This window comes from Alternaria alternata (genome assembly GCF_001642055.1).
Source record: "Alternaria alternata strain SRC1lrK2f unplaced genomic scaffold CC77scaffold_5, whole genome shotgun sequence".
Classification (NCBI taxonomy): domain Eukaryota; kingdom Fungi; phylum Ascomycota; class Dothideomycetes; order Pleosporales; family Pleosporaceae; genus Alternaria; species Alternaria alternata.
In genome coordinates this window covers 485,569-512,415 of record NW_017306194.1, presented here as the reverse complement: position 1 = coordinate 512,415, position 26,847 = coordinate 485,569, and the positions used below count along the sequence as shown (strand labels likewise).

Sequence of the window (26,847 nt, the reverse complement as noted above, 5' to 3'; positions counted from 1 at the left end):
GAAACATGTGAGATGATCGTCCACTAAACCGATTTTAGATTAGCGTGTGCCGACGAGCTACCCAGAAGACATCTTGGTAAAGCTGACCTTAAAGGTATTCATAGGTTTTTACGTTGTAACTTGAGCAGGAAAGTAGCAGTGTATACATTTAGGATACATTATCGGGGATAGGCATAACTCGGAAAATACGAGCTACTTCGTATCTTCCGGGGCCGTTCCAAAGATTTCACCCACCCAGCTAGAGCTAGAGCTAGAGCTCGAGCGTCCCTTCTTTCACCTCGCTAATGTTGGTCGCGTCTTCAATCAAGCGCACGATCATGACTACTCCCCCGAAAGAGAGCCGCAAGGTGCTCGAAGGCATCTTCGCCATCAACAAACCGCAATGGGCCTCCTCTGCCGGCGTCTTGCGCGACCTCCAAGACCATTTCTCCCGTTCGCCTATCTTCGCACCCTGGCTCGAAGCTCAGAAACGCTCCCTCATCATCGCGGACGCTAAGCCGAAGCACCTCAAGAATATCAAGGCTAAACTCGGCCATGGCGGCACACTCGATCCAATGGCCACTGGTGTGCTGATTGTCGGCACGGGCAAGGGCACGAAATGCCTGCAACGCTTCCTTGAGTGCACAAAGACGTACGAGTGTGTGGTACTGTTTGGTGCAGCAACAGACAGCTACGATGCTGTGGGCAAGGTTGTGAGCAAGGCAGACTACGAGCATGTTACCAAGGAATTGGTCGAAGAGAAGCTGGCGCAGTTCCGCGGCAAGATCATGCAAAAACCGAGTGTTTTCTCTGCGCTAAAGGTCGATGGCAAAAAGATGTACGAGTACGCGAGAGAGGGCAAGGACATACCAGAGGTGGCTGCAAGGCCGGTGGAAGTTGAAGAGCTTGAGCTGGTCGAATGGTTGGAGCCAGGAAGTCATGACTTTGCCTGGCCAAAGGAGGAGGTGGATGGCGCTGAAATGGAAGGAGCAAAGAAGCTGATGGGCATTCGGAAAGAAGATGCAAAAGTCTACTCCGACACAGCAACAAGACGAGGGCGAAAGCGATCACGGTCACCAGAGAACGACCATGTCGAGGGCGCAGGGCAGCAGCCGAAGATACTTAAGAAGGACTCTGAGCATGCCATGTCTGGCGCTCTACCAACAGAAGAGGCGTCTCCTGATGCAGCTTCTGCTGAGAACAACGCTATGGAAGTCAGTGCTGAAGCACCAGTATCAATAAAAGAGAAGGCCACGGCGTCTGTAGAGCAAGCAGAAGCAGCAGAAGACCCATCAACAACCCAGAAACCCGACATCGAAGCTACCAAAACTACCACATCAGCAGCCATATCCACTTCAACCGCGCAACCCCCAGCAGCCCGGCTCCGTATGACAGTGACGTCAGGTTTCTACGTGCGCTCTCTTTGCCACGATCTTGGTCTAGCCTGTAACTCTCTCGGCCTGATGTCCTCTCTTATCCGCTCTCGTCAGGGTGACTACACGCTCGGCCAGAACGTCCTGGAATACAGTGACCTGGAAGACCCATCGAAGTGGGAGCCTCAGCTCCAGGAGCAACTTGAAAAGTTCATGGAGAAAGAGAACTGGGAAGTCGAGGAACTAGATGACGATGAGAGTTGGGAGGCGAGAAAGAAGGAGTTGATGGAGAATAGGAAGGATGGTGATCGGGAGAAGAGCTACAGGGGTGGTGGAAGAAAGTGGAACTCAAAGGGTAAGGGGAAGTATGGGCGGAACGGGTACTCGAAGAACATGGACGGTGGACGAAAATGAGTAAGTGGTAGTACTATGACTTGCATTATGATACCCCATGAAACCAATAACAATGACTATGGTATTTTGCTACAAAACTGGAAAAAATCTCGGTGCGTATGGATGGGTCGAACATGCAACCAGGGCATCAATATCAGACGCTTCAGCATCAAACCCCAGTTGTCGAGTTTCTTCGACTCAGACTCTGTCTCAGACTTTGAAAACTCCTCTGCACCTCTGTCACAGCGTCATCCGCGCCTTGTAACCCATCTACCTCATCTTTCCGGTCCTCGTGGTTGATGAACAAGAATGAAAGCACCATGATCGCTGCACCGACCCAATATAACGCTGACGCATACTGTGCATCCAATACCATCTGTCCCACAAGACTGCACGGGATCGTCAGACTAAGACCAACAGTAACAATCAGCGGAGAAGTAAGCAGCATGGCGTATGCCCAGCAAAAATCCGATACGAGAGATGACGCACTATTGATAAGTACGATGTTGAGGATGCGGGATGTCGGTGGTAGTTCAAAGGGTTCGATACCAGTCAAATGCAGAATGATAAAGCCGGGCCACAGCAGCAGGACATTAGCCAAACCGACGAGACCGAAGAAAAGGGGCATGTTGACCCTTGTTTCATCGCCAATCCGGGCTTTCATGAAGACGGTATAGAAACCGTACAGTACGGCAGATACGAATGCCATAACGTCGCCGATGGCTAGCTCTTTTGGTGTTTTGTGTGGGAAAGAGCCTCGATTCTCGTCTGTCTCGCCGGACACATCGACCATGGAAATGAGGGCTACCCCGCCCAGAGAAGCGAGTACACCAATGAGTTTGAGTAGCGTGAAGCGCTCGACGCGCATTATGGATCCGAGGAGCAACGTCCAGATTGATGATGTGGAAGAGAGGATAGTTGAGCTGGCAACGGTTGTGTATTCCAAACACGCGGCCGCAAAGTAATTTGCCAAGAACCAGAGGAGACAGAATTCCAATGCCAGCTTCGCTGTGTCTTTCAAGGTCATGCCTTCATCCACGTCCTGCTCCCCATTCTTCCCGTTACCAAAGCTCTGAGAGCCGTGGAGAGAGGACGATAAGAGAACTTCGGCTGCCTCGTCGTTTCGCGACTTGTTCGAAGACGAGAGTGAAGACGCAGATTCGTGGTCGCGAAGCAATTTCCACTTGCCTGCTCGCCGTTGTAGAAGATCGCGAATATGTGCGAGGATGGGTTGACGGTGTTGTGACGCGCTGTTTGGACGGTGACGATCGACCCATAGGTGGTGGACGAACATGGGGAAAAGCGGTATAATGAAGAAGGTGGTATTTATATAGGTGACAAAGTAAGGTTTCGAGTATGAGTTGTCTGCGAATATTGTCTGCGTATTGATCAGCTACGCGCTTACTACCACGATTGCCTCCATGTCATCCGAGGGGGACTGAGATACGTACACTCGCGAGGAAATTACTAGCTGTCCATAGGAACACGGTAGCAAGTAGGAGGGCTATTCCCACTGCATGTCTCACTTTGCTTGTCCAAGCTCCCCTCTTCTCGCCCTCAGCCCACTGACTGGCCTCACTTGCCGGGCTCTCAAGGTAGTCTTCCCCGCGCAAGTACGCGCTTTCGTCGGAGACGTCGCTAACGCGTGGGCTGAGTGGCGTCGTCTCGACATCCTCTTCTCTTCTGGGTATCATATCGAGAGGAAGTAGTAGAAATTATCGTAGGTTACGTAGAGCAGGTCGGTCAAGGAGGGTCTTCGGCAATAAGCGGGCTCACGGTCGGGGTACGTGTTGAGGCATGGAAGTGGATGCGAGCGCCCATGAAATTAATCCTTCGCGGAAGAAAGCTGAATGTGAAGAGGGAGAATGGAGTTGCACGGGGTGGTTCGGCGTGACACGCGGACACTTGATAACGATGTGCCTAAGTCCCGGGGGGTTCGGGGGTTTCATGTGTTTCAAGAGGCCGCGGGAAGCGTGGCGGTGCCGCCTTAGCCACAGCCCCACGTCATCACACGTCCAGGTGCAAGTATATGGTGCATGAATACATTGTATATTGGTAGGCTGCTATATGAACAGGCAACGATAAACCCATATTTGATGATGATTTACAGGAAAACGAGATGCTCCTGCACAGAAAGCATGTCCAACACCAAACTCCATGCGAACTCCAGATGCAAGACGGCATTGCGGCAGATGGGGGTCCACTGTCGGCTCTCATGAACAACGCTTATTTCGTAATGGCATACACTAGCATGCGCAGCCGCCTTCGTTGCCCTTGAGGTCGATCGGAATTGTCTCGGGGAAGTCGTTGCTGAAGTCACCTACGTCCTCCTGTGCTAGGGCTTGTCGTGCGATAACTACGCATGTCAGCTTCCGAACTCCGAGTCTCGGAGTGGTAACGAAAACAGCTTACCTTCGAAAGCTTGCTCAACGTTGATGGCCTCTTTAGCACTGGTCTCGAAGTAGGGGATACCGCCTTTCGATTGGCAGAACGTCATGGCGCGTTTAGATGAGATCTGCATGTGTTAGATTATAGCCTTTGACGACTGCTGGAGACACTCACCATCCTTTTGCTTTCCTCCACGTCGATCTTGTTGCCAATTACGACCTGTTTCGGTCAGTATCGATGCCGTCCTAAACTATCCACATATACCTACAAATGGAAAACTCTCTGGATCCATTGGGCTAGCCTGAACGAGGAATTCGTCCCTCCAGCTGTCTAGAGTGTCGAAACTCTTTGAGTTGTTCACATCGTATACGAGCACGCAGCAGTCGGCGCCGCGGTAGAAGGCAACACCAAGCGATTGGAAACGCTCCTGACCGGCAGTGTCCCAGAGCTGTCAAAGTCAGCTTGAACCATTTACTCAACATGGTCTCCACGCACCTGCATGGTTACCAGCCTGTCGTCGACCAGTACTTCCTTGGTCAGGAAATCGGCACCGATGGTGGCTTTGTAGCTGGCGCTAAACTTCTTATTGACCTGTAGACACTGTATAAGCCCAGTCCACACTCTCAAGCTACCGTTCGCATCGTGCATAGCTCAAAGTGGAGTCATCGTACATATTGGTTCATCAAGCTCGTCTTGCCGACCCCGCTGTCTCCGAGGATAATGACCTGCGCGCATCAGCGATGAAAAGCATATCCAGTCCAGAGCTGCAGTACCTTGAGGAGGACCTTCTTCCTTGACGCCATCTTGTAAATGGGTATGTGTGTGTGTGTACAGCGGGAAGACTAGGTACGGCGCGGGCGATTCGAGGCGCGAAGCTCGGTGCTTCGAAGCGGTGCGGAGTAGATTGCGCGGGTGACCGACCGAGGTAGTAGAAGGTAGGCAACACCGGTATCTAGGTTTGGGGAGGCTTGGCGGTGTAGGAAGATCAGTGTGCTGCGTGTATAGCGCAGATACGGTGAGGATGTGTGCAGCTTCGTTACCAGAGAGATCGATGATGGTTGATGTCAAGCCTGGGCACGGACGCGACGCTAGCCACCCGTCCCATGGTCTGGTCCAGCCACGCGCCCACCTGACGCTTCTCTTTCACCGGCCTATCCACCAAGTACCCCTACGACACCTCAATACGGAATGACACTAACATCACAGCACAGCCGTCATGCCTATCGTGCTGGTACATTGTCTAGTACAAAGGTATATTTGGAAACCCTCAGAGATTGCCACGTAACATCGAGGTGGCACTTACACTAATCCAATTGTGTTTTACTGCTCAAGCTCATGATTCAGCGCGTCTGCTTCTGATTCAAACATCCTCGCATGTACCATGACAGGTTGTATTCAAGACGCACACAACCTCTCCGATGCCTCACGTGTTCGTTTTCGCGATTGCAATCTCAGATATCTGGACCACGGCAGGAATAAGCCAGCCGGATCATTTTACTGATATGACATGCTGATCTGAGAATCGTAAAGCAGAATCATTCAGCTGGTGCATGCTGAAAAGGTGGACCACAAGGAAAGATAATTGATGGTAACCAGCACTCTTGATTCCATCATCCGGGAACGACTGCTGAGCACGAGGCATACAAATGGCAAACTATTACTCGTGAACTTAGGCATTGCGAGAGACATATATACGTAGGGGCTATCACCGTGACTCAGATCCTCTATTCATGATGAAGTAATTGTTGTTGAGAGAAGCTGTGCGCAATGGTCTCATTGATAGACTCGGAGTTGCGGCGGAGATTCTAATTAGAAGCCCAGGATGGCAACTTTTTCTTAACTCGTGATGCCGCCCATCGGTTCTTGACCTCGTGAAAGCAAAAGAATGGATTCAGTCTGGTCAAAGCAAATACTTCTTTCTTGGTAGAGCATCTGATCGCAACGCTCAATGTAGTCCTGATCGCATCGGCTTCATCTCTCTTTTAAACGAAATCTTCAAATTCCTGACCTAAGCCTACATCTGTAAGAGAAAATTGTAAGAATAGAATGAGCGAATAGATAATAAAGCCAAGGAAGACGAATGTGACACAAAAGAGGAAACTCAAAGTAGTATCGAAGAAGGAAAATTGCTTAAGTGCGACGAGGGATATGAGAAAGTCATACATCACGACGTCGAAGGAGAACATGCCGATGTAAGAGAAGAAGAACTTGTACCATCATCTAGTGCTGTGTTTGCCAACTATGCAGCTGGGGCGCTAAAGAGTTGAAAGTAAAGGATCATGTTGCCGATATCGACACGCAAACGAAGCCCCATCTGGACAGCACGGCTTAAGAGAATGCGTCCGACGACGAACAATGCATCATTGTCAAAAGCGATCTATCCTGCCGCAATCGATCGATATTTATCATCACAAGTAAGACGCACAACTAGAACGCATAGGGCCTATGTTGGTGTACAAGGTTTAGTAGCTGTGAGGAGTCGTTAGCGGAAGCACGAGGTCCGGCGCTAGCGACGTCGAGCCTCTAACGTGGCGCTCATATCTTTACCCTCTCTCCCATTACAGACAGTTTCGCTGCGCGACATAGATGATCAAACTTGTCCTAGTTTAACCTCTGGTGCTCTTGTTGTGCGGATGATGATAGTTTTCCTGATGCATACCGTAGACCACGGTCGCTTTGCAGCTTCCCCGTGTGGGGATCCGAATGGTGCCCATGGTTTTGGTTGACGACCAGCCACCGCAGAATAGTATATGATGTCGCATCAGAATCAATGTGTATTCCGACTCTTTCGAATATTCTCCTCTTAACAGTGTTATCGACCTTTACTTAAACCATGTCGCAAACCACCACCACCGGAACGGAAGAGATGAGCCTACCGACAACAATGAGAGCATGGCAATGGTCGACATGTGGTACCACGCTTGAGGAGGCGATAGAGCTCAAAGACTCAGTCCCACTGCCGACATCGAAGCGGCCCCTCGCAGCTGGAGAATCTCTTATTCAAGTTCACGCTGCTGCTCTAAACCCTGTCGACTACAAGCTAGCAGAACTGCCAGTGGTTGGACGAATGGCCATCCCGAAACCAGCAACACCCGGGCTTGATTTTGCTGGAAGGGTTGTTCAAGAAGGACCCGACTGCAATGTCAAGGTTGGGCAAATGGTATTTGGCAAACTCGAGCCAAAGCAACAGTTTGGCACACTTGGGGAATACGTTATCGGTTCAAAAGCTGGGACGGTGCCGATACCTAGTGGCGTGTCTGTAGAGCAAGCAGCAACGCTAGGGGTTTGTGGACTTGTGACGTATCAGTGTCTTGCTCCAAATGTGAGAGCTGGTGACCGAGTGTTTATTAATGGTGGTTCGGGAGGTACGGGAACATTTGCCATACAGATCGCCAAAGCTTTGGGATGCCATGTTACTACAACTTGCTCAGGTAGATATACCAAGTTTGGAACGATAGCGCATCTGCTGATTCTGTCACAGGTGCAAACACCCAACTGTGCAAGGATCTTGGAGCCGACGAGTTGATTGACTATCGTGAAAACGATGTTTCTACTCTTCTCGCAAGCAGCTCGAAGCACTATGATATGGTTCTCGATAACGTTGGCCACCAGTTCGAGCTCTACTGGAAATCCCCCTCCTTCACGAAGCCTGGAGCGAAGTACGTACAGATCGGGTCCCAGGTCAGCTTGCCCTTCATGTATGACCTCGCTTTCCGCTTCTTGGTACCCATGTGGCTTGGAGGCGGGCAACGGCCGTTCTCATTCGGTCTTGCTTCTACAAATTACGATGACTTCATCAAGTTAGGCAAACTTGTCGCGGACGGCAAAGTGAAGCCTGTCGTGGACGAACTTTTTGCATTCAACAATGTACATAGAGCATACGAGAAGCTCAGGACCGGCAGGGCGAAGGGCAAGATTGTAGTCAGGGTGAGAACCGAATAACGACCGGCCGAATAAAAAGAAATATGTTGCCGCCCTTATGATCAGAAACGAGCTAAGAATATGCTGTTCGATAACCCCTTTTGCGTCCGCGCTGACATACGAGCTGCTCGCTATGTAGTATCTGAATCAGATGAAGGCTCGCAGAACCTCCCCGTCAGGCATTAGTGTGCAAAACGATGAATTGGGGAAGAGAACAAGGATCGTTCCTGATTCGCTCAAGATAGGTAGATGCGCCCGTGGCGGCGCTAATGCCGGTTTCAGGCAACGAGGCTGTGCTAGACACTGCCCGAGCGACCTGCATTCAGCTGTGTGCCAATACGAGGATAGATTCCACAACGATAGATATGAGTCAACACCACTATTTTACAACTTTTCGTACGAAATTCGACTGCACCGTCAGCCATAGGAACAAAATTACTATCGCCCATCTCATAGGAAAGTCGTGATTCTTCTACCACGCAATGACCGAAATATCATCGAACCAGATCGGGAAACGAAAACGAAAGTCCAATTCGGAGGATGACGTGGAGTTCCATGGAAGCAAACGCTGTCGAACAGTCAACGACCCAACGTCACCTCTATGTGTGGCTTGCCAAACGATCGATATCGATTGGAATTTTGATGAAGCCTACCGGCATTACAGAGGGAGAAACCTTAACACATCAAACCCCGCCCAGATTCACGAAGCCTATGATCGACGAAACTTCTATAATGATGCTTTCCTGGTGCATCAATTTGGTACTCGGCTATCCAGCCCATCAGAGTGTCCATTGTGCAACTTTTTCCGATCCATCAGGGCTCAGCCAGATGCACATGAGCGCTACAAGTTATTAGCGTTTCCCAGTAGCGATGCATGGATTTTCCATGGAGCGCGATTGAAAGAAGCACAGAGAGATGTGAATTGGCAAGACCTTCGAACTCGTCATGATAGAGCTTTCATGGCCGTCGTACCCGATCTTGAGTCTATTCCGCCAACTGCACACGATATCACCTGGCTTGATTACGAGATCCCCGCCGTAGGAGCCGTCTTCCGCCAGCTGGCTGGCAACAGTAGCGACCAGGATCTACTGGGTGCTAGGGAAATTCCGTCCACATTTGATCTTGGGCAGGTACGGATGTGGCTCGATGTATGTCGGAGCGAGCATGGTGACGCATGCAAGCAACGCGCATCATACGAGCCTATCACCCGAGGCTTTCGTCTCATCAATTGTTCAAAAGATCCTCCAGAGGTGGAGGAACAGCCATGGGGGACACCATATGCAGCTCTAAGCTATGTCTGGGGATCTACCTCCGCTGATCTGGACCCCTGGCCAGCGACGGTTATGGACGCAGTCGAGGTCACACGCAAACTCAACTTCACCTATCTATGGGTGGATCGGAGTTGTATAAACCAATCGGATTTGGATGAGAAAGGCTACCTGATCTCGAGGATGACGACGATATACGAAGCAGCGGATTTCACGATCGTAGCAGCGGCAGGAAGCGGTGCTAGCCATGGTCTCCCTGGGGTACGATCGACACCCCGCAGACCGCAACCAAAGTACTATGTCGATAGCGGAAGCTTACTTTTATCAATACTTCCTGATCCGCGGCGAGAAGTAATGCAGTCGCAGTATTGGACTCGTGGCTGGACTTACCAAGAAGGTGTGCTTTCCAATCGCCGCATTGTTTTCACTGAACACCAGACCTACTGGGAATGTCGCAGTATGGCGTCTCACGAGAGCGCAGACATAACGCTGTTCCATACACCTGCAAGCCTCAAAGATGATTCTAATTATCTTCTGGTCGACTTCCTGCTTACTGGCATATTCAAAGGAGGTGCTTTCAGTGGAGGTAGCAATGCGCACCAAGATGATGCTGTTATCTCCAACGACGAGGCATATCGGCTTGACTATGGGTTTCCAGTGGTTAATGAGATCAACGTTAGAGCACAACTGCGAGGGCTGGCTGATCACATGCGTGAATTCACTAAGAGGCGCTTGACGCAAGACACAGATATCCTACCAGCATGTAAGCAATCATACCATGCGAATTGAAAAAGGGACGTATACTGATTGCGCGTACTCAACTGTAGTTCAGGGGATTTGCGGGATGTACGAGCAAACCAAATCTCTAATTATATCCCAAGGAGTTCCATTATGGACAGGCGACATTGCCGGAAGCGCGACGAGCCCTCAAATCACCTTCGCTTTATCGCTATCGTCATGGTATCACCGTGCAAGCCCAAATCATGTCATGTTCATCTCAGAGGCTTGTACACGACGTAATCACCTGCCTTCGTGGACGTGGGCTGGTTGGAACGGTACGGTTAGTTGGCGCTTGCCCCCCGATCGTGAATACGTGGCATATATGAGTGATCTCATTAACTCCACAAGCCCCAATATTGTTTGGGCGGCGAATATGTACCTTTCGCATCCTGAATGTCAGTCTCGAGTTCGACTGCTCGACAGAGACTCTATACGTCGCTTATCAGATGGGATGTTATCAACACTTGAGATCAGAGACCCGTACTTCTTGAATACCTTTTATAGGATCAAAGATGTTGATCGAGAGTGGTCTTGGGGGAAGTTGATTGGAAGGCCCGGTCGTGAAGAAAAAATGTCATACAGTTTTGATAAGGACATGGATTGGTATAGGATGGGTCACAAGAAGGGTCGCCTTGCTTTCACCGCCATGTCGATCGCCATCACCCAGCAACAATGGACCGCCAAGCATGTCTCTGGCGAGTTCATTAGTGTTCTTATATTTGCTGGAAGATTCTGCGATACGGAACATGGAGCGGCACGGTTCCTGACGTTGCGAAAAGTACCTCAGTCTAGTCCCACACTGTGGGAGCGGGTTGGTATACTCTCGTTGACACTTGCCTATCTAGAAAAAGGGGGATGTCGAGATGTCTCTGGTCTTTTCGCCCGGATACCGGCTCGTCAACAAATTGGCAGCAGTATAGTAATCCAATGAATCAGGGACCATATCTCGTGGGCAAAACGTTTATCGGGGGCGGCTTTACTAGTTACGATCAATCGCAAAGACCACTGCAGGAAGATCAGCACGCACCATCCACCTGAATACCAGCAGTATAGCAATCTTTAGGTCAAGATGTGAACAGAATTATAATTTCTTGGGCCATTTGGCTACCGCACTACAGTTGATTACCAATCTTCGAGCACAAATAAAGGACTCTCCGCTTCTGTGGCTGCATTAACTTGTATCTTTCTATAGCGCAGCACACCTGACTACGTTTTTAAGTTCTTGCACATAGATGCTAGGTGAAATCACTCTGTGGTTGACTTCTTGATTGGCATGCTAGCTACAACATATTCTATTAGTAACTTCGATGGCGTACTGTATACAAAGACATGGTAAGATTAGTCTGAAATCCAGTTTGAGTACTGACACACTTGGCAACTGAACTATGCACCAGTGATTCTTATCAAATTGCTTTTGGTTACGATGGCAGATGAGCTCACTAGGGGTCGCGAGAAGCTCAATGTATCTACAAGTGCATTGGACTGTACGGAACACGAGAGGTAATCATAGTTGGATGTACGGAAAGATAGTCTAGCCGGACACGGTTATCGAGACGCGGACACGGCCCCAAACGCCAGCAGGAGGAGATGAGCTCCGATTGTTGGTTTCTGAGGATCTCAAGACCACCAATCCGGCCTTGGCTTTCGCGAGAAATCCTTTCCGATCTTCTAGTCTATCTTTGCTTGGTCTCTACCTTTGACAGTATCGTCTTCGATTGTACGCATGGCGCCCGAGGTAGAAAACGTCTTTAACTCGTCGAATTTGTATACGCTTGTTGCCAACACACGAGTGTTTTAAGTACTTCGGTAGTAAACTTATGGAGCATTGGTACGTCTCACCTACCTTTTCGCACGTTTTGAGCATTAAGGTAGAGATTTTTGCCTACGCGTATACGCTCGCGAGTCGACTGGTAAGCGACAGGGCTAGATCGTCGGCCGATTCCGGCAACTATACCTAAGCCGCAGAGGTTCTAGCACAGCATTGAGAAAACGCCATTTCGCGTCCAGTCTTTGCAAAAAGAGATCAGATTGCCATAAAATGCTTCTACGTCCAGCACGCACCTGCACACGGTCACTCCACACATCAACACGCGCATTTGCGGCCCGACAATCCATATACCCACCGAACGACGCTTCCCGAAACCGGCAAAACCTAGTTCCTAAATTTTCGACCAAACAGTCATCACTGAATCTGAGCAGACGATCCATAGCAACCTCAGTACCTCGACTTCAACAAATTGGCTCCGCAGAACGGATCTCAACATCCAAGATGGCAGGTGACGACCACTACCTTACTCTGTCATGCCCCGATAAAGCAGGCATTGTGTATGCTGTCACGGGTCTCTTAGCGAAGGAAAACCTCACCATTCTGGATCTACAGCAATTCTCCGACCCAGACTCCAAGACTTTCTTCATGCGCGTCCATTTTGGACACTCCCCTGATGTCTCCGCACTACAAGATAGCATGAAGAAGCTCGCCTCGGAGATGAGTATGACGTACCACATCCAGCGGGTAGACGCAAAGCCTAAGGTCCTTATCATGGTGTCCAAGATCGGCCATTGCCTCAACGATTTATTGTTCCGCGTCAAGTCTGGTCAACTCAAGGTTGATGTACCAATCATTGTATCCAACCACCCCGAGTTCGCTGAACTAGCAAAGAACAACGGTATCGAATTCCACCACCTACCCGTAACCAAGGATACCAAAGAGAAACAGGAGACACAGATATTGGATTTGATCAAACAACACAACATCGATCTTGTGGTTCTCGCACGCTACATGCAAGTGCTCTCGCCTCGTCTGTGTACAGAAATGTCGGGCAAGATCATCAACATCCATCACTCTTTCTTGCCTTCTTTCAAGGGCGCGAAGCCGTACCATCAGGCTTATGAGCGCGGTGTTAAGATCATCGGGGCAACCGCACATTTTGTTACAGCCGATTTGGATGAGGGACCAATAATTGAACAGCGCGTTGCGAGGGTTGATCATGCTTTGAGCCCCAAGGAATTGGTGGAGGAGGGAAGCAATGTTGAAAGTCAGGTCTTGGCTGCGGCGGTCAAATGGTGGAGTGAGAAGAGGGTATTTTTGAACGGTCAGAAAACCGTCGTGTTCAACTAGAATGCTCATGCAAATGGACGAAAAGCAAATCGATGGATCCAGTGAAACGCAAGGACTGTTTGGCTTTTTGGTGAAGGCATTGTGGCAGAGCGGTTGGATGGGCAGATTTGCTGAGGTTTCCATCCAATCCTAATGCAGTATGTGTCTCGAGACGATGCTAGAGGTATGAATCACTCGTGCAGACGTCCGGCTCCTCACGACACTCTTCGTGGGGCAAGACTACAGGTCATTGCGACTACGTGTATCTGCTTAGTGATGTGGCGAGTTACATGACGAGTGTCGATATTCCAGTCAATAGGGTCATTGGCATATACTGAGTTGGGTATGGGAGCAAGTATCAGTATAAATTTGTTTCATGGATCACACGCCAAAGCTTCTTAGGAACAGGTTTGCCTACTCAACTTCCATCTTTGCCTTGCTTACCTTTCTTCTGCTTTTTCGCTGATTCAGACCCGCATATGGCGTACCTCTGACGATAGGCACAACTTCGGAAGCAACGCCAAAAGCGCAGTGATGTGGAACTAGAGGGCCACCGCTGCCTTGATAACCATCATTTCGCAGGTAGTCCTCTTCGCCGTCAGCAAGAGCACCAAATTGAAGTTTGGTGCGCATCAACTCCATTGGGAAGGGATCGTTGCCCAGACACGCGCCATGACCGATATCATCTAACGTAGTGTTGCGAGTAGTAACCAGTATACGAGAAAACCCAGTCGAGAACGTCGTTCCATCTTGCCAAATCGTTAGAGCGCCGAACAAGAGAATGAGGAAAGTAACGAAGATGACTGGCGCATAACATTGCCATAACCTCCCAGGTACGTAGACGAAAGAGGACTGGAGTCGTGACCGATTCACTGTGAGTTTTTCTTCGGCTACCACCAACATCTCTGGTACTGATAGCAATGAAACCACCATGTCTGAATAGAAGGCCTCAATTTCAGCCGTGAGATTGTTCTTAGGCTCGCTGTTTTTTTGCACTAGTCGTGTCATTGTGACGTTCGAATGGACTTGTGCGTAGTATGGCCCTGGTTTTGGTGCCGTAATATCGACATGTCCGCGAAGAAACTCCCTAAACATATCGCCGATTGCATGATATGCCGCAATCTTCTTGTAAACGCCCACGTTGTGTCGAGGGCTGATGTAGTTGTCCGTAGGCCTGGGCATAGTAGTGTAATCTATCTTGCCGTCAACCCCACGCGGAAAGTCTGTGTCCACGACGGGCGCTTGGTGTTTTAACTCAATCGTGGATTTGAAGGATGGCTCAGTGAATTCCCATTTGACGGTATACCTAGCTTCCATATGTATGCAGCGGATGATATGTGAATCATAGCGATGTGTCCAGTTTATTGCGAGTGGGTCGTCTGTCGCTAACTCTTTTGTCGAATTGAATGCGTAACCGATCCACAACACAGGTTCCGACTTGAAAACACCTAGATCTGATGGGGCTTCTCCAACAGGTATTCCCCCGTTGCCCGCCCGAAATTCAGCGGCTTGAGGGCGGGGGTATGCACCTTTGTCGACCTCCGCATAGTACACGTAGCTTCCTTGCGGTGCTAGAATACTCATGTTAAAAGGCGCATCTGAATTATTTGATCCTTCCGTGTCGTCAAAATTACTTGCAACCTCCTCGCATTGATAACTTGGCCCAGTGAAGCTTTGTTCGTATGTGCAATTGTAGGATCCTCCACAAGCCTCTTGTCGAGCACCCTGCCTAATGTTTGGATGATCCATACCATTGTATGCTAGCAGAAGCGCAATGCGCCTTAGCTCTGCTGATGGCTGATCGTAATAGTCAAACCACCCTGGGGCTGCGGCAGCAAGATCGGTGGTATTGTAGTACATCATCGACCTCTTGTTGCTTCCATCCTCTAGCTTGACCGGGTGTCGCCAATCTTTTGTGGACTCCACCGAGAAGTTGAGCGTAGGAACCTTAAGATCAAGTACTTCGATGTCGAGATAGGTTCCGAAGGTAAGTGCACCGGGTGAAAATATGATTGTTGCCAACGGAATCAGCCAGATAACCTGCAAGTCCGCGTTCGCAATTAGTGTATGTTTATATGTGGCTTGCGCCCGTCAAATTACTAACCATGGCGATGGCACACAGAAGCGGCGCACCCGATACAGTTTCCCAGTTCCCAAAGAGCGAAGGATCTTCTGTTGCACCGAATATCTGATCAATAGACAGCACAGTCAACGCCTGCTCTCTGAAAGCTCTCCACATGCGCTGTCGAAAGACAAGTACCACGCATGACCCAAAAGCGACTTTTGAGAGGTATGCCAACGCGCGCCCATAAAGAACCCATCGAAACTTCTTGTCTTCATCGTCTTCTCGCCTCTGGTGCAGGAAGGTGTACAAAAAGTGCTGGAGGAGCGCAAACACGAGGCCCATGAAGAAAGCAAATCCCATGAGTGCTGGTATACGCCAATGTATATGCCATCTTGTTGACTGGGTCGCCCGATGCGCAATGAGCCTCTCGGTCATAGGATCTGTTCGCGCTCTCGAGATACCAGACCCAAATGAATACAGCGTGTCTGGCGTTCTGGAGTACGACGGCCGTGGCTGAGGATAGGATGCGACAGAAGAGAACATATCATGCTTTCTATCACTGGTTTCCTGCCGCCAATACGCAGCGCCTGGTGATTTTGGCGTTGTTATAGGTATCATCTGGATCCCTAGACCTGGGTCGTTCATATCTTCTTCGAATCTCAATGGGATGTCGCGCCCAATGTCGGGGGACTCGTCGCTTGCTCTGGCAGGTGTGGAAGCATACTGTGGTCTCGAGACGCGGATCTCGGGAGACGCAGGTGAGTATGAGTACCGTAGGGTTGAAGGCTCCATAGCTGTAGATCGTCGAAGGTATCACAGATTTAGCTAACGTACAACATGCATCACTAATGCATTTTCTTGAGTCTGGGAGCCCAAGGTTCGATGTTGAAGAAATGAATTGTTTCAAAGTATAGAATTTCCTAGGCGATTTCCAAAAGACCGGTCAACGCCCTCGGAACGGCCGCACTGGCGTCGCGGCTGAACTGCAACTCCTGGAGGCTGAGCAGTGGCCTTCAACCAGTAGGAATTCTACATGTGTGAGGCTCATCATCTGATGTCAGTCGGAGTCCGATGGTCGCACGGCAGTGCTGCAGCGAATAAGCATGGGACAGCAGTCAGCCGCATCGCACAGCAAACTTTCCAGCCCCCTGGCGGCATGCAACCACTTCAAGTGCGCGAAACAACCATGATGAGACAGTTGTAGCTACTTACGACGAACTTGGTGGAAGCTGGGCTTGGACATCTTGGACATCTTGGACATGGTTGCGCCTGTTGGGCGGCGAGGTGGTGGTGAGTGAGAACTTCATATGACGAAACGACGCTCCCCGAGCATGCGCGCTAGCCTTTGGGCACGAGCCAAACTTGCAGACACGAAATGTGCAAATTTGGCTGTTGGGCTTGCAGTTGTTCGAATCTACGGAACGTGGCGGCAGAAAGAAACAGCGGGTGTACGAGTAGCTAGAGGCACAAATAAATCGGTGCATGCAACCATGGTCCTATTGTAGATAACTCGAAGTCGTAATACAGATACCTGCAGTGCTTGCCTTGCTCTACTACGTTTCCAGGCAAACCGGTTGGGCTTGGCGGCTCAGCCTGTCAAACCTCGTAGAACCTTCGGGCTTCGTCCTCCGTGACAGGACTGACGTAACTCTTCTTCGAGTCGATGAGTCCATACCGACTTCCCTTAATCTTCCACCACATATCTCGGCGATTGCCATTCAATTTTCCGCCAAGAATATCTTCCTTCAGCCGCACCACAAACGTGTTGTACATCTCTGGTTCCTCGAGCTCGGTGAGCTCTTCTCGCATGACGCGAATAGCTTCAAGTGCCCGTCCATAAGCGTTGTCTCCAATACTGCTGCTAATGAGGTTATGGACTTCCTTCGCAATACCTTCTACGGCTTCTTGAATGGCGTCTAGATCGTCAGAGGCGGCGAGAGCTTGCTTGAACGAAGGTATGAGGTTGTTGGTTTCGATCTTGACACGCTTGGGTTTACCGAGGAGTTCGTCAACATCAAGGCCTGAAAGAGGCTTATCGCGGTCTGTACGTTGCCGTTTACCACGACCTCTGACCTTTGGCGGAACCTTTTTGACGTCTGCTGCTTTCTTGACGGAATCCAATTGCTTTACAGCCGCTGCGATGAGCTCTGTTGGTGGCTGTGAGTATTTCATCAGGATCTCCGGCGGGTCTGGCATGGGTAAGGTGGGATCAGGATGTGTCGCCCGCCATTTTATGACCTGGAGGATACGATGGACAAGGGGGGAAAATGTGTCTTCTGGTTTGGCGTATTCTTCCTCATTGCCATCTTCGTCGCGACCAAATGTCGATAAGTCCATCGCATCGACGTAGTGGCTCATGGCATTGAGAAGTTCATCTGTCGGTAGATCTTTATGCTCAGTGATGGTCTTGCCGCTGACTGTGAGTTTGCAATCCAATGGCGGGAACTTGTATCGTCTCATGTCTTCTTCGAAAGGCAATTCAACGTCAACTAGAGCCTCCCACTCTAACTCGATACGCGGAACAAGTAGTAGCAACACTGGAGGTTTTAGATCCTTCGCTACCAAACGTGCAACCGCATAGCAATCAGCTTCGTAGAGTGCGTGAATGAAGGACGATAAAGCGAGCTGAGCTTGCGGGTTGGCCTTTTGCGGCACTATGAAGTTGGCGCGACTCAAGGGAAGATAACGATCAAATTCCTCACCCTTGATAAAGCCCACTAACTCCAGAGCCTGCTGGGTTTCCAATTTCACAACGTTCATGTCAGATTCCGAAATGTGCACCGCTGTTCTGCCGTATTCGTAGCCACGCTCTAGCTCATCAAGCTCGACTGGCTTTTTCAGGCCGGGCTCATCCAGGTTGTCCACCTGGTAGAGGTGCTGATTGTGGACCGCTGACAGATCAGTCATTGGGTAGTCCTCACCAACTACAGTCGCCGATGACTCCACGCTTGGGCCAGATGCGCCAGCATGATCTGCACGCACTGCGAATGTACTTGCTGTGGGTGGCTTCGCAATCATGGTACATGGATACCGTTCAACGTCGATAGTGATAGTGGCCTCGTACTTGCTAGCATCTCCCAGTGTAAGTGAGCCTCTGTAGCTTTGGACTGGTCGGGTGTCCTTAAGGCGAGGGGTATGAAGCTGCTCAATAGCTGTCACAAGTGTGCCGAAATTGCCGTTGCAATCCTCTACAAAGCCTTTCAAAATCTGCTCGTTCTTTGCCTAGATCATATTAGCTCCATTCAAGCTTTGGCACCCATCCCTCATACCTTTCGAGACTCTTTCGTTTCTTCTGTGTAGCCTACATCTGGGTCGTCAAAGTCTAAACCAAGCAGGATAATCTCGAATGGAGCATCTGGATCCTTGATCTTCGAAGCCATCTGCTCGAGGTCTTCAGTGTCCATTTGGCCACGACCGTCAGTCACGATGATGACCCTACGATCGTACTTTAATGGGTTGCCTTTTGTCCCTTTGGTTGCGTTATCAATCATGTGTACAGCTACCGCAAGGGCGGAGAGTACTATTGCTATTAGTAAGAAGTGGCTTCACAAATGTCTGCCACTCACGATCCCCATTGTCCGTTTTGCTTGGCTTGAGTTGCTCTTGTAGCATTCGAACATCGCCTAGTAGATATCTAACGTCTATCAGCAGGGGCAACGTCTCTTCTAACGTGGCACATACGACTTTAGTTCCGAGAACACCTTAATGTTCTCATACCCTTCACCCTCTTCCATAATCCCAGCGAGATCGGTCTCGTCCGTTCGGCAGCCAATGACACTCATCAACGCGCTCTTCCTGCCTGTGGCAACCTGAATTGCTGTTAATCTATTCTTGAAACCGACATTTGTGTAAGAGTTGAAGCATTACCGCACATCAAACATACTAAATCTCCCAATGAACGACGACTTACGGTAGTTGTGATTTTGTCCCACACATACTCCAATGTCCAGTCAAGGTCAGTCTGCTCGCGGCCATTCCTCTTCTCGCCCATCGACCGCCCCAGATCGAGTATATAGACTGTCGCCTCTTTACCCGCCATAGTCGTGTTAGCAGATGCTTCTTTTGCGCGCTTCGCGTATGGCAACTAGCGTCGCGTGCCGTTAATTTCGAGGCGTTATGGACCTTCAGGGATGAACAAATTGGCTAATCGTGGCTATTGAGAACGTGTTCAGGTGATGAGAAGATGGTAAGAAAGAAGAGCAACCACTGTGGAAAAGCCTGTGGTCGCTCCACGAAGTGGTGCAGCCTGTTGCTTTAGGCAGACAATGCACGGACCATGACGCGAGAGCACGTGACAGAACCAGCTGCTACGAGGAGTAAGGACTGGCCAGGTAAGTTCTCTACAACACTTATTAAAATTTTCTAAAAGGCAATTCTCACATGCTTTAGCACAGCATTTTTATTCTGAAGGAATTTTATTTGCGCAAAGACACATATGATATTGAGGTGATCAATGGGTAATGAACTTGCCAGAATGTCGTACTGGAAATCCGAGCCGCAGGTGCAAGACACTTACTTTCCACTGGTGAAGGTCTTTTCTAGCAAGGAAACTATCCGAATCTCATGGTGAGCTCCGCAGGTTTGCTTCCCATGACTTGTTCAATCTCGTTCAGGTTCTCCTTTGTCAATTTCCTGTACACATCAACCGCCTTGACGGTCTGATATATCTGCTCTGGCCTTGACGCACCAGTGATAGCACTTGAGACATTCTTGTTGGACAAGACCCATGCCATAGATAGGGTAGCAACGTCAGTATCAAGCTTCTTAGCAATGTCCATGAGCTTCTTGATCTTGTCTTGTTGCTGATTCCAGGCGTCGCTCCCGACAGTTTTGATGACGGATTGAATGTAAGGGTCGTCGGACTGGCGGAGGCGCGAATCGTCGGGGACACCGTCTACATATTTTCCTGTGAGAAGGCCACCTTGGAGTGGGGAGAAGATTGTGAGGCCAAGACCACGACGTCCGTAGAGGTTCGCGTCTTTGAACTCTTGGTCGACCTTGTCTCGACGAAGAAGCGAGTAGCCTGGCTGTTCGACGATAGGCCCAATAAGGCCAAGGCGGTCAGCCACAGCCCATGCTTCTTCGATCTCCGATGCTAGCCACTCGGATGTACCTAAAGTGCGATGTATGAAGTTAGCGTATGTTACACATACATCTAGTACATGGAGATACCTACCCCAGTAAAGGGTCTTGCCAGTGTTGATCAGGTAGTTGAAGGCGCGTACAGTCTCTTCGATCGGAGTGTAGCGATCCGGACGATGAGCGTATAGAATGTCCACATAGCTTAGCTGTAGGCGTTGCAGAGAGGCTTCCGTGGCTTCAATTAAATGCTTTCTTGACAACCCGAGATTGTTGATCTTGTTGCGGGGCGAAGGAAGGGCGGAGTTGTGAGTGCCCCAGTAGATCTTTGTAAGTTAATGCACTGTCTTCACGAGGTTTCGTTAAGACTAGACTACCTTGGTGGAGACGACGATATCATTCCTGTTCCAATTGAAATGTTTGATAGCGCGGCCCATGACTTTCTCCGACTCGCCTTTTGCGTAGCCTTCAGCGCAATCGAAGAAGTTGATCCCAGCATCGAAGGCTGCTTTAAGACAGGCGAATGTGTTGTCATCGCCAACGTGTCCTCCGTAAGTGAGCCAACCACCAAGCGAGATGGCAGAGATCTGCAGTCCGCTCTTGCCCATGAAGCGGTACTCCATCTCAGGGAGATCCTTCGGTGCTTCGGATTCAGACATGCTGTAAAGGCGAAGAATAGTAGATGGGTGAAATCTCAACCGTAAACTGCGGATAAGTCTGGCTTATATTGCAGCAGAACCCTAGTCGACAACTACCATGTCAATAAGCAAGCCACCAACGAAACTGCACGATGGAGTGCAGGACGATCTGCTGGATAGGGTTAATTGTCCAAGACAACCATCTAGAGTGGGGCACTTCGCTGCAAGATACCCCGCACAAAGGGCCCAAGGGCGTAGACGACGCGGATAGTGCCAACTCCATCCCGCCTGTCGTCATCGCTACGGAGAAAGGCGACTTTAGACGGTGGAAACTAGGAGACTGGAAACACGAAATGGATAAAGAAAGAGACTGTAAGTGCAAAACTCTAGGGTAACGCGTGATAGGCTTTGAACAATGCTGGTTTGTTGTAAAGGTTGTTCCTAAGATAAGTTTGAACACGACGTTCCACTCTGCGAGCAAGCACTGCTTCACCAGATCCCAGGGACCATTCTCTTCCGCGGACCTACCTTATCGGCGCCGAATTTCTCCACGTACCAGTTCTTCGTACCTACTGCCGTCACTCCCAAGTTTGTAGCGACGAATACAGTCGCGCAGATTAGTGTCCAATTGACCCAGCTACCTTCTGGGGCTGCCAGGAGCGACAACAACGCATAGATAGCGACCTCGCAGGTATAGTGCGGGCAGAGGAGATTGGGAAACACAGTATGCGACGGAAGCTGGTAGTCGTTGCTTTCGGTGCGGAGACGATATAGATAGCTGTGGTAAGAGTGTTGCAGCATCTGGGCTGTGATGACACCCGGCACGGATGCCCAATTACCGACAGTGTTGCTGGGTGTCTCAACCCAGATGGCCATGTTTATCGTGGTGTAGAAGAGGAGACCAAGTACCCAGTGAGCAAACCACATTCGGCTCTTGCTCGTTGAAGTATATGCGTAGGACTCGAGCATGCGGCGCAGGCCTTGAAGCAACATGAGCACCCAGACAATCTGCTGCTGCCCACCAGCTTCCCAGACGCGTAGTCTCCATGCCCAAAACAGCGAACAGAGCACCGATGTAATATAGAAATGGGTGAAGTAGTTGTGGGGAACCTGCAGCGAGGCGGCGTAATCGAGAATGCGGGTGAGAGCTGGCTGCTGCTGCTGCTGAACGGGTAGCACCTTCCTCCCGCTTAGACCAGCGACACGAGAGCCATAGGCAAGAAAGCGAGAGCGCAGGGCAGGAACGGCCTGGATGACGAGGATCTAGTAAGCACGCTGATTAGTGAGGTTGCAGGTGCGACTGAGTGGTGTCGCGATACAAGAAGTGATGCAGCGAGATAGAAGGCGCGCAGCAGAGCCACCGAATGCAAGTCCTCGAGCGACAACGATAGCGAGGCCATGGTGGGATGGTATTGGAGAGTGTACAAGGCCTGGGGCTGGTGACGGCAGAATGATGAAGGCTTGACTGGTGCTGACCGCTTGTTCGATTAGTGAATCACGTGCTATGGGGCCCAATCTCCTCAGTGGTTCAGGCTAACACCGACTGAACCAAACAAATTGGCCGGCAGGAGATGACGAGGGCTAAATAATGCGGCAAAGGCCGTTTTAGCGGCAGTTTGGAACCTTGGGAGACCTGTTTCGGCTGGTTTGGCGAGCGACGAGGAACACGGGACGGGCAAGACAAGACGGCTTCATGTGAGTGGGAGAGGCCGACTGGCAGAACATGGAGCCACGCAACATCAGACGTCGCGACCACAGCGCCCTGTGATGGCCATGTTGCGCTGCCTGTCGCTCACCATGCACGATAGCCTGCCTGGGACGAGCACAAAGGCGAGTGCAGGGTTGCCTTCTGTCGCGACGGGGCCGTCTTTGGATCCATGCCCCCCATGGATGGTGCAGGCCGGTGAATGGTGGGTGGAGCACTGCCTGCTACTGGCAAGCCTCTCAGCTCTCTTCTCCGTGTCGCTCGCTCGACCTCCACTACACCTCACAACGCGCCTTCATCACCAACCCCCCGACCGCGACATCCCTTGAAGCTTTTCCAACAGCCAAGCGCCCTGTTGTTGCCGCCCGCACCTATCGTGCTGCAAAGGCCTCCGCTGTGCACCTTCCGTCCCTTGCTCTGCAAGCCAGCATGAGGCAGGAACTCGAGTGTCCTGTCCCAGCGTAATGACCAGTAATGCCGATCCGGTCCTAAACGCACCCTCTGCCCCAAAGCCCTTTCACCACGACCGCCCCCACAGTCCGCCCTCTCCACGCCCGGCACCCAAGGCTGCCGCTTTTCCATCCCAACATGCCCACGACGAAGACCAGGATGCCGAAGGCGAATCTGAGGCCGAGACGGTCGTCCTGTCACGGGACGAGGACCCCGTCGAGAACAAGGTGATCAAGACGGAGCGCATCGACGACGACGAGAACAACGATGATGCATCACGGCTGCGCTCCATCAAGGAAGAGTCGCGGGCGCATTCACCCCATCCCAACGGCCGTCGCCGCTCGAGCAACGACAATCATGTCAAGGTCAATGGCGTCAAGCACGCTTCTGAGCGCGATGCAAAGAGCCCAGTTCCTACTTCACCCAGCAGCCGCACTGCCTCGCGACACACCAAGGACACCAGCCCAAATGACTCGGCCAAATCGCCTGTCCGGTCCGCCCTTTCTCCCACACACACCACCACCCGCGGCCGCAGCGCGTCGACCGTCGAAAATCGCAAGCGCAAGCTGCGCGATGACTCGTTCCCCAAAGCCTTCGAACCACCGCGACAAAAAGCAAGGACCGAGGGTTTGAAAGACGCGCGCCCACCCAATTCGCCTGGCACACCGGGGTTTGGTCGTCCACACAAGCGTTCGCAATCGACTCAATCCGCCGTCACAGGCATCGCGGGCCGCAAGCGCCGCGAGGTCACCAACCTCGCTCTGTCAACAGAAGAGCATTGGTCAGGATCGAGTTCAGATCATTCGACATCACCACAGCCTACTTCCGCACCACATCTGCAACACGCCCGAGTAAAGCGCTCCACGCATCGTGCGCTGACCTCACCCGCACGCACCATGCCACAGCGAAAGGTCGATAGATTTGGCGCTACGCGACTCGCTCGAGAAAGTGAAAAGGGCGACCTTGATGCAGTCAAGGAAGCCTTCGAAGAAGCTCCCGATGAGCTAAATCAACCGGATTACGCTGGTATCGCTCCGTTACAAAAGGCCTCGTTGCATGGCTGGGCACCTGTCGTTCGGTATCTGATTAGCAAAGGCTGTCGTACAGACTGCGAGAGTCACGATCGGGACACTCCCCTCATCGATGCAGTGGAGAACTCACACCTGGACGTAGTCAGATTGCTTCTCAACGAGGGCCAGGTCAATCCACACCACTCGAACAAGAAGGGGCAGCGTGCAATCGATGTGCTGGATCAAGAAGATGAAGATGCAGAAGAGATTGAGAAGGAACTCAGGGAAGCGATGAGGAGGCGGGTAGACACATCTACCAACGACCACGAGCGTACCCAGAAGCAGGCCAAGACCGCATCGCGCTTGTTGTACAACGAGTTTAACGTGGAAACCCTGATCGAAAAAGCCGGTGACGGCGATATCCTTGCAGTAGGAGAGTTGATCAATAGTAACATCAAGCCGAACATTACGTGTGGCGTTGCAGCGGCAAGAGGTGGACATTACGACATTCTCAGTATCCTCTTAGCGAGTGGCCTCAAGGCTGATCCTGACCCGTCCAAGCACCCAGAAACGCCCATGACAGTTGCTATAGGGCGAGGATATCTCAAGATCATACAACTGCTTCTCGAGCAAGACAATTTCAACCCCACTCGCCGAAACAAAGAGAACAAGACGTACTACGAAATCTCCGAGGAGCGCCATGGCCCGAAATGGGAGGAAGAGAGGGACATGCTGAAGCGCGCCTGTGAAGAGTATCAAGGAACGCACCGGAGCCCTCGAAGAGTCAAGAGAGAAGCGCCAAACGCTTCTGCCAATCGCATGAAGAGAAAGGCGTCGCCACGAAGAGAACGATCGTCTTCTCCACGTGTTGAGTCGAAACGTGCGCATCTGGCAAAATCGACGACGGTGCCCGCTGCTCCCCAAAAGTCCCGGCGATTAATGTCTGGGAAGGAGAAGGCAACTAGGGAGGATCAGAGAAGAAAGCGAGTTGTGTCCGACGATTCATCAGAAGAAGAGAGCGAAGAAGACGTACGACCGCCCACCCGAAAGATCAAGCAGCGATCTTATAGCGAAGGCGAAGAGGCGAAGCCAGTCAAGAAACCAGCGAAAGTACGGTCGGATGACAACGAATCTAAACAAGCAGATCGAGCACATTCAGACGAGAGTGACGAGGATCTTGCTACGAAGCATCCAGCCAAGATTCGCACCAAACCAGCCAGACCTCTCAGTGCCAAACCAACGCCTGAGATTGATTCTCCAGATGAACGCAAAGTCGTAAAGAACAAGATCAAATACAAGACTGTCGAAGACAAAATCAGGAAAAGAAAGTTATCTGATGCGTCAACAGATGATGTCAGCATGAAGAGAACACCGACAGCATCTGCCAAGTCTACGCCCGTGCCTCCTGAAAGAATAGCGACCCCGGAAGTTGAACGCGCACGTCGCCAAGAGGAACAAAAGCTGCATGCAGAAGCAAAACGCAAAGCCGCCGAAGCTGCGGCCGAAGCTGAAGCAAAAAGGAAGGAAGAAGAAGAGGCAGCTCGTAAGACTCAAGAGATCGAGGAAGCAAAGAAGAAGGCCGAAGCAGAAGCCGAAATTAAGCGCCAGGCAGAAGAAGCCGAGGCAGCACGCATACGAGAAGAGCAGGAGACCCAGCGTCGAGCAGATCAGGAAGAGAAACGCCAGAAGGAATTGCTAGCACGTCAGGATCGTATCTCCAAGCTCCCACGTGCCTTACGGCGCGCCTGCGAGTTAGGCACAAATCGACCGCTTCATTTCTCTGGCGAAGAACTCGGCGTATCGGCTGTCTTCCTGCCACTGTTTTATGCGGCTGCGGAGGATCTCTGCAACTCGCAGGCCATACCAAACAGAACATACATTTGTTCCTTCCAGGCTGTTGGCATACTTGGACTTCCAGAACTTGATCTAGCATACCTCAGCACTCCTTATTCTGATTGGTCTCGTATTCCCGTGAGCCGCGCTCAACGAGATGCCATCCTCCGTCAATACGACGTGGCCCTCCTAGCCCAGGATTTCCGTTTCCCCATGGAAGGCGCTCCGGATTTCGATTACGCCAAGATCCAGGACAGCATCAAAGAAGCCAAGAATCAGTTTTCAGCCATGGAAGGCCTGTATTGGGTGGAAGAATCGCATCTTTACGACGAAGTCGAGAAAGTCGATAGCCTTCGACCGCTACTCCACGAGATGCGCGCTGAGTGTAAAAGACGGCGAATACAGCTAGCAGACAACGAAGAACAGCCGGAGAAGAAGCAGAAGCCTCGGAAAAGTTTCATGGATATTGTACTCGCACAGAACGGTATTAATGGAACGGCGCCTCGAGCAATCGTCAATGGTAACGGATGAAGCAGCGAGGGCATCAGGGCTCCCTGAATTGTATAATTACTCCGATTAAATAAAGCCCACATCGCCGCGCCGCGCTCCGCCGTATTATGCACTGCAAGGGACAGCAGCATCTGTGGGAAAGCTACACCGGCCAATATCTTATGTAGTGTTTGGCGGAAGTCGATAGCAAGGCATGACGAGCTTAGCAGCTCAAGGAATGAGGACTCATGTGCATAATCACGAAAGCAATACAATCTAAGTATAATGGAACTGGTCAATCGCATACAAGTGCACCGTGCTTCCGTTCTCGTGTCCAGGTTATCCTTGTCATAAATAGCCGCCACCCCACTCCGATGCA

At 50.9% G+C, this 26,847-nt stretch overlaps 11 protein-coding genes across 11 annotated transcripts; 5 read left to right on the top strand and 6 right to left on the bottom strand.

The window, feature by feature from the left end:
* Window positions 1-101: 101 nt before the first annotated feature.
* Window positions 102-1,825, top strand: CC77DRAFT_1017951 (tRNA pseudouridine synthase B). The gene has a single exon (XM_018524509.1). The coding sequence runs from the start codon at window positions 318-320 to the stop codon at window positions 1,764-1,766; it is 1,449 nt and encodes a 482-aa protein (XP_018388542.1). The 5' UTR covers window positions 102-317; the 3' UTR covers window positions 1,767-1,825.
* CC77DRAFT_983848 (vacuolar membrane protein) lies at window positions 1,766-3,681 on the bottom strand. The gene is made up of 2 exons (XM_018536156.1): window positions 3,197-3,681; window positions 1,766-3,123 (listed from the first exon to the last, which is right to left on the bottom strand). The coding sequence occupies exons 1-2, from the start codon at window positions 3,437-3,439 to the stop codon at window positions 1,915-1,917; spliced, it is 1,452 nt and encodes a 483-aa protein (XP_018388541.1). The 5' UTR covers window positions 3,440-3,681; the 3' UTR covers window positions 1,766-1,914.
* Window positions 3,682-3,780: 99 nt separating this feature from the next.
* On the bottom strand, window positions 3,781-5,148 carry CC77DRAFT_1017948 (hypothetical protein). The gene is made up of 7 exons (XM_018524508.1): window positions 4,907-5,148; window positions 4,805-4,858; window positions 4,629-4,724; window positions 4,402-4,581; window positions 4,308-4,352; window positions 4,158-4,260; window positions 3,781-4,101 (listed from the first exon to the last, which is right to left on the bottom strand). The coding sequence occupies exons 1-7, from the start codon at window positions 4,934-4,936 to the stop codon at window positions 3,992-3,994; spliced, it is 618 nt and encodes a 205-aa protein (XP_018388540.1). The 5' UTR covers window positions 4,937-5,148; the 3' UTR covers window positions 3,781-3,991.
* A 1,546-nt stretch (window positions 5,149-6,694) lies between these two features.
* CC77DRAFT_1092501 (NADPH:quinone reductase-like protein) lies at window positions 6,695-8,244 on the top strand. Its single transcript, XM_018529634.1, has 2 exons — window positions 6,695-7,564; window positions 7,615-8,244. The coding sequence occupies exons 1-2, from the start codon at window positions 6,967-6,969 to the stop codon at window positions 8,073-8,075; spliced, it is 1,059 nt and encodes a 352-aa protein (XP_018388539.1). The 5' UTR covers window positions 6,695-6,966; the 3' UTR covers window positions 8,076-8,244.
* A 179-nt stretch (window positions 8,245-8,423) lies between these two features.
* On the top strand, window positions 8,424-11,199 carry CC77DRAFT_1038697 (HET-domain-containing protein). Its single transcript, XM_018527126.1, has 2 exons — window positions 8,424-10,085; window positions 10,150-11,199. The coding sequence occupies exons 1-2, from the start codon at window positions 8,537-8,539 to the stop codon at window positions 11,031-11,033; spliced, it is 2,433 nt and encodes an 810-aa protein (XP_018388538.1). The 5' UTR covers window positions 8,424-8,536; the 3' UTR covers window positions 11,034-11,199.
* Window positions 11,200-12,089: 890 nt separating this feature from the next.
* CC77DRAFT_1017946 (formyltetrahydrofolate deformylase hydrolase) lies at window positions 12,090-13,586 on the top strand. The gene has a single exon (XM_018524507.1). It carries the CDS (start codon window positions 12,372-12,374, stop codon window positions 13,218-13,220), a length of 849 nt encoding a protein of 282 aa, XP_018388537.1. The 5' UTR covers window positions 12,090-12,371; the 3' UTR covers window positions 13,221-13,586.
* Window positions 13,547-16,190, bottom strand: CC77DRAFT_1017945 (hypothetical protein). Its single transcript, XM_018524506.1, has 2 exons — window positions 15,304-16,190; window positions 13,547-15,239 (listed from the first exon to the last, which is right to left on the bottom strand). The coding sequence occupies exons 1-2, from the start codon at window positions 16,054-16,056 to the stop codon at window positions 13,614-13,616; spliced, it is 2,379 nt and encodes a 792-aa protein (XP_018388536.1). The 5' UTR covers window positions 16,057-16,190; the 3' UTR covers window positions 13,547-13,613.
* Window positions 16,191-16,814: 624 nt separating this feature from the next.
* On the bottom strand, window positions 16,815-19,488 carry CC77DRAFT_694592 (SPOC domain-like protein). The gene is made up of 5 exons (XM_018532786.1): window positions 19,148-19,488; window positions 18,946-19,073; window positions 18,831-18,898; window positions 18,534-18,784; window positions 16,815-18,486 (listed from the first exon to the last, which is right to left on the bottom strand). Exons 1-5 carry the CDS (start codon window positions 19,301-19,303, stop codon window positions 16,861-16,863), a joined length of 2,229 nt encoding a protein of 742 aa, XP_018388535.1. The 5' UTR covers window positions 19,304-19,488; the 3' UTR covers window positions 16,815-16,860.
* A 270-nt stretch (window positions 19,489-19,758) lies between these two features.
* On the bottom strand, window positions 19,759-21,236 carry CC77DRAFT_694450 (voltage-gated potassium channel subunit beta-2). The gene is made up of 3 exons (XM_018532784.1): window positions 20,721-21,236; window positions 20,441-20,669; window positions 19,759-20,377 (listed from the first exon to the last, which is right to left on the bottom strand). Exons 1-3 carry the CDS (start codon window positions 21,000-21,002, stop codon window positions 19,815-19,817), a joined length of 1,074 nt encoding a protein of 357 aa, XP_018388534.1. The 5' UTR covers window positions 21,003-21,236; the 3' UTR covers window positions 19,759-19,814.
* Window positions 21,237-21,470: 234 nt separating this feature from the next.
* Window positions 21,471-22,381, bottom strand: CC77DRAFT_1029182 (hypothetical protein; the record flags this gene model as incomplete). Its single annotated transcript, XM_018526498.1, has 2 exons — window positions 21,471-22,244; window positions 22,301-22,381. 2 exons carry the CDS (start codon window positions 22,379-22,381, stop codon window positions 21,471-21,473), a joined length of 855 nt encoding a protein of 284 aa, XP_018388533.1.
* A 535-nt stretch (window positions 22,382-22,916) lies between these two features.
* On the top strand, window positions 22,917-26,782 carry CC77DRAFT_694501 (hypothetical protein). Its single transcript, XM_018532785.1, has 2 exons — window positions 22,917-25,619; window positions 25,683-26,782. The coding sequence occupies exons 1-2, from the start codon at window positions 23,151-23,153 to the stop codon at window positions 26,508-26,510; spliced, it is 3,297 nt and encodes a 1,098-aa protein (XP_018388532.1). The 5' UTR covers window positions 22,917-23,150; the 3' UTR covers window positions 26,511-26,782.
* The last annotated feature ends 65 nt before the right edge of the window (window positions 26,783-26,847 follow it).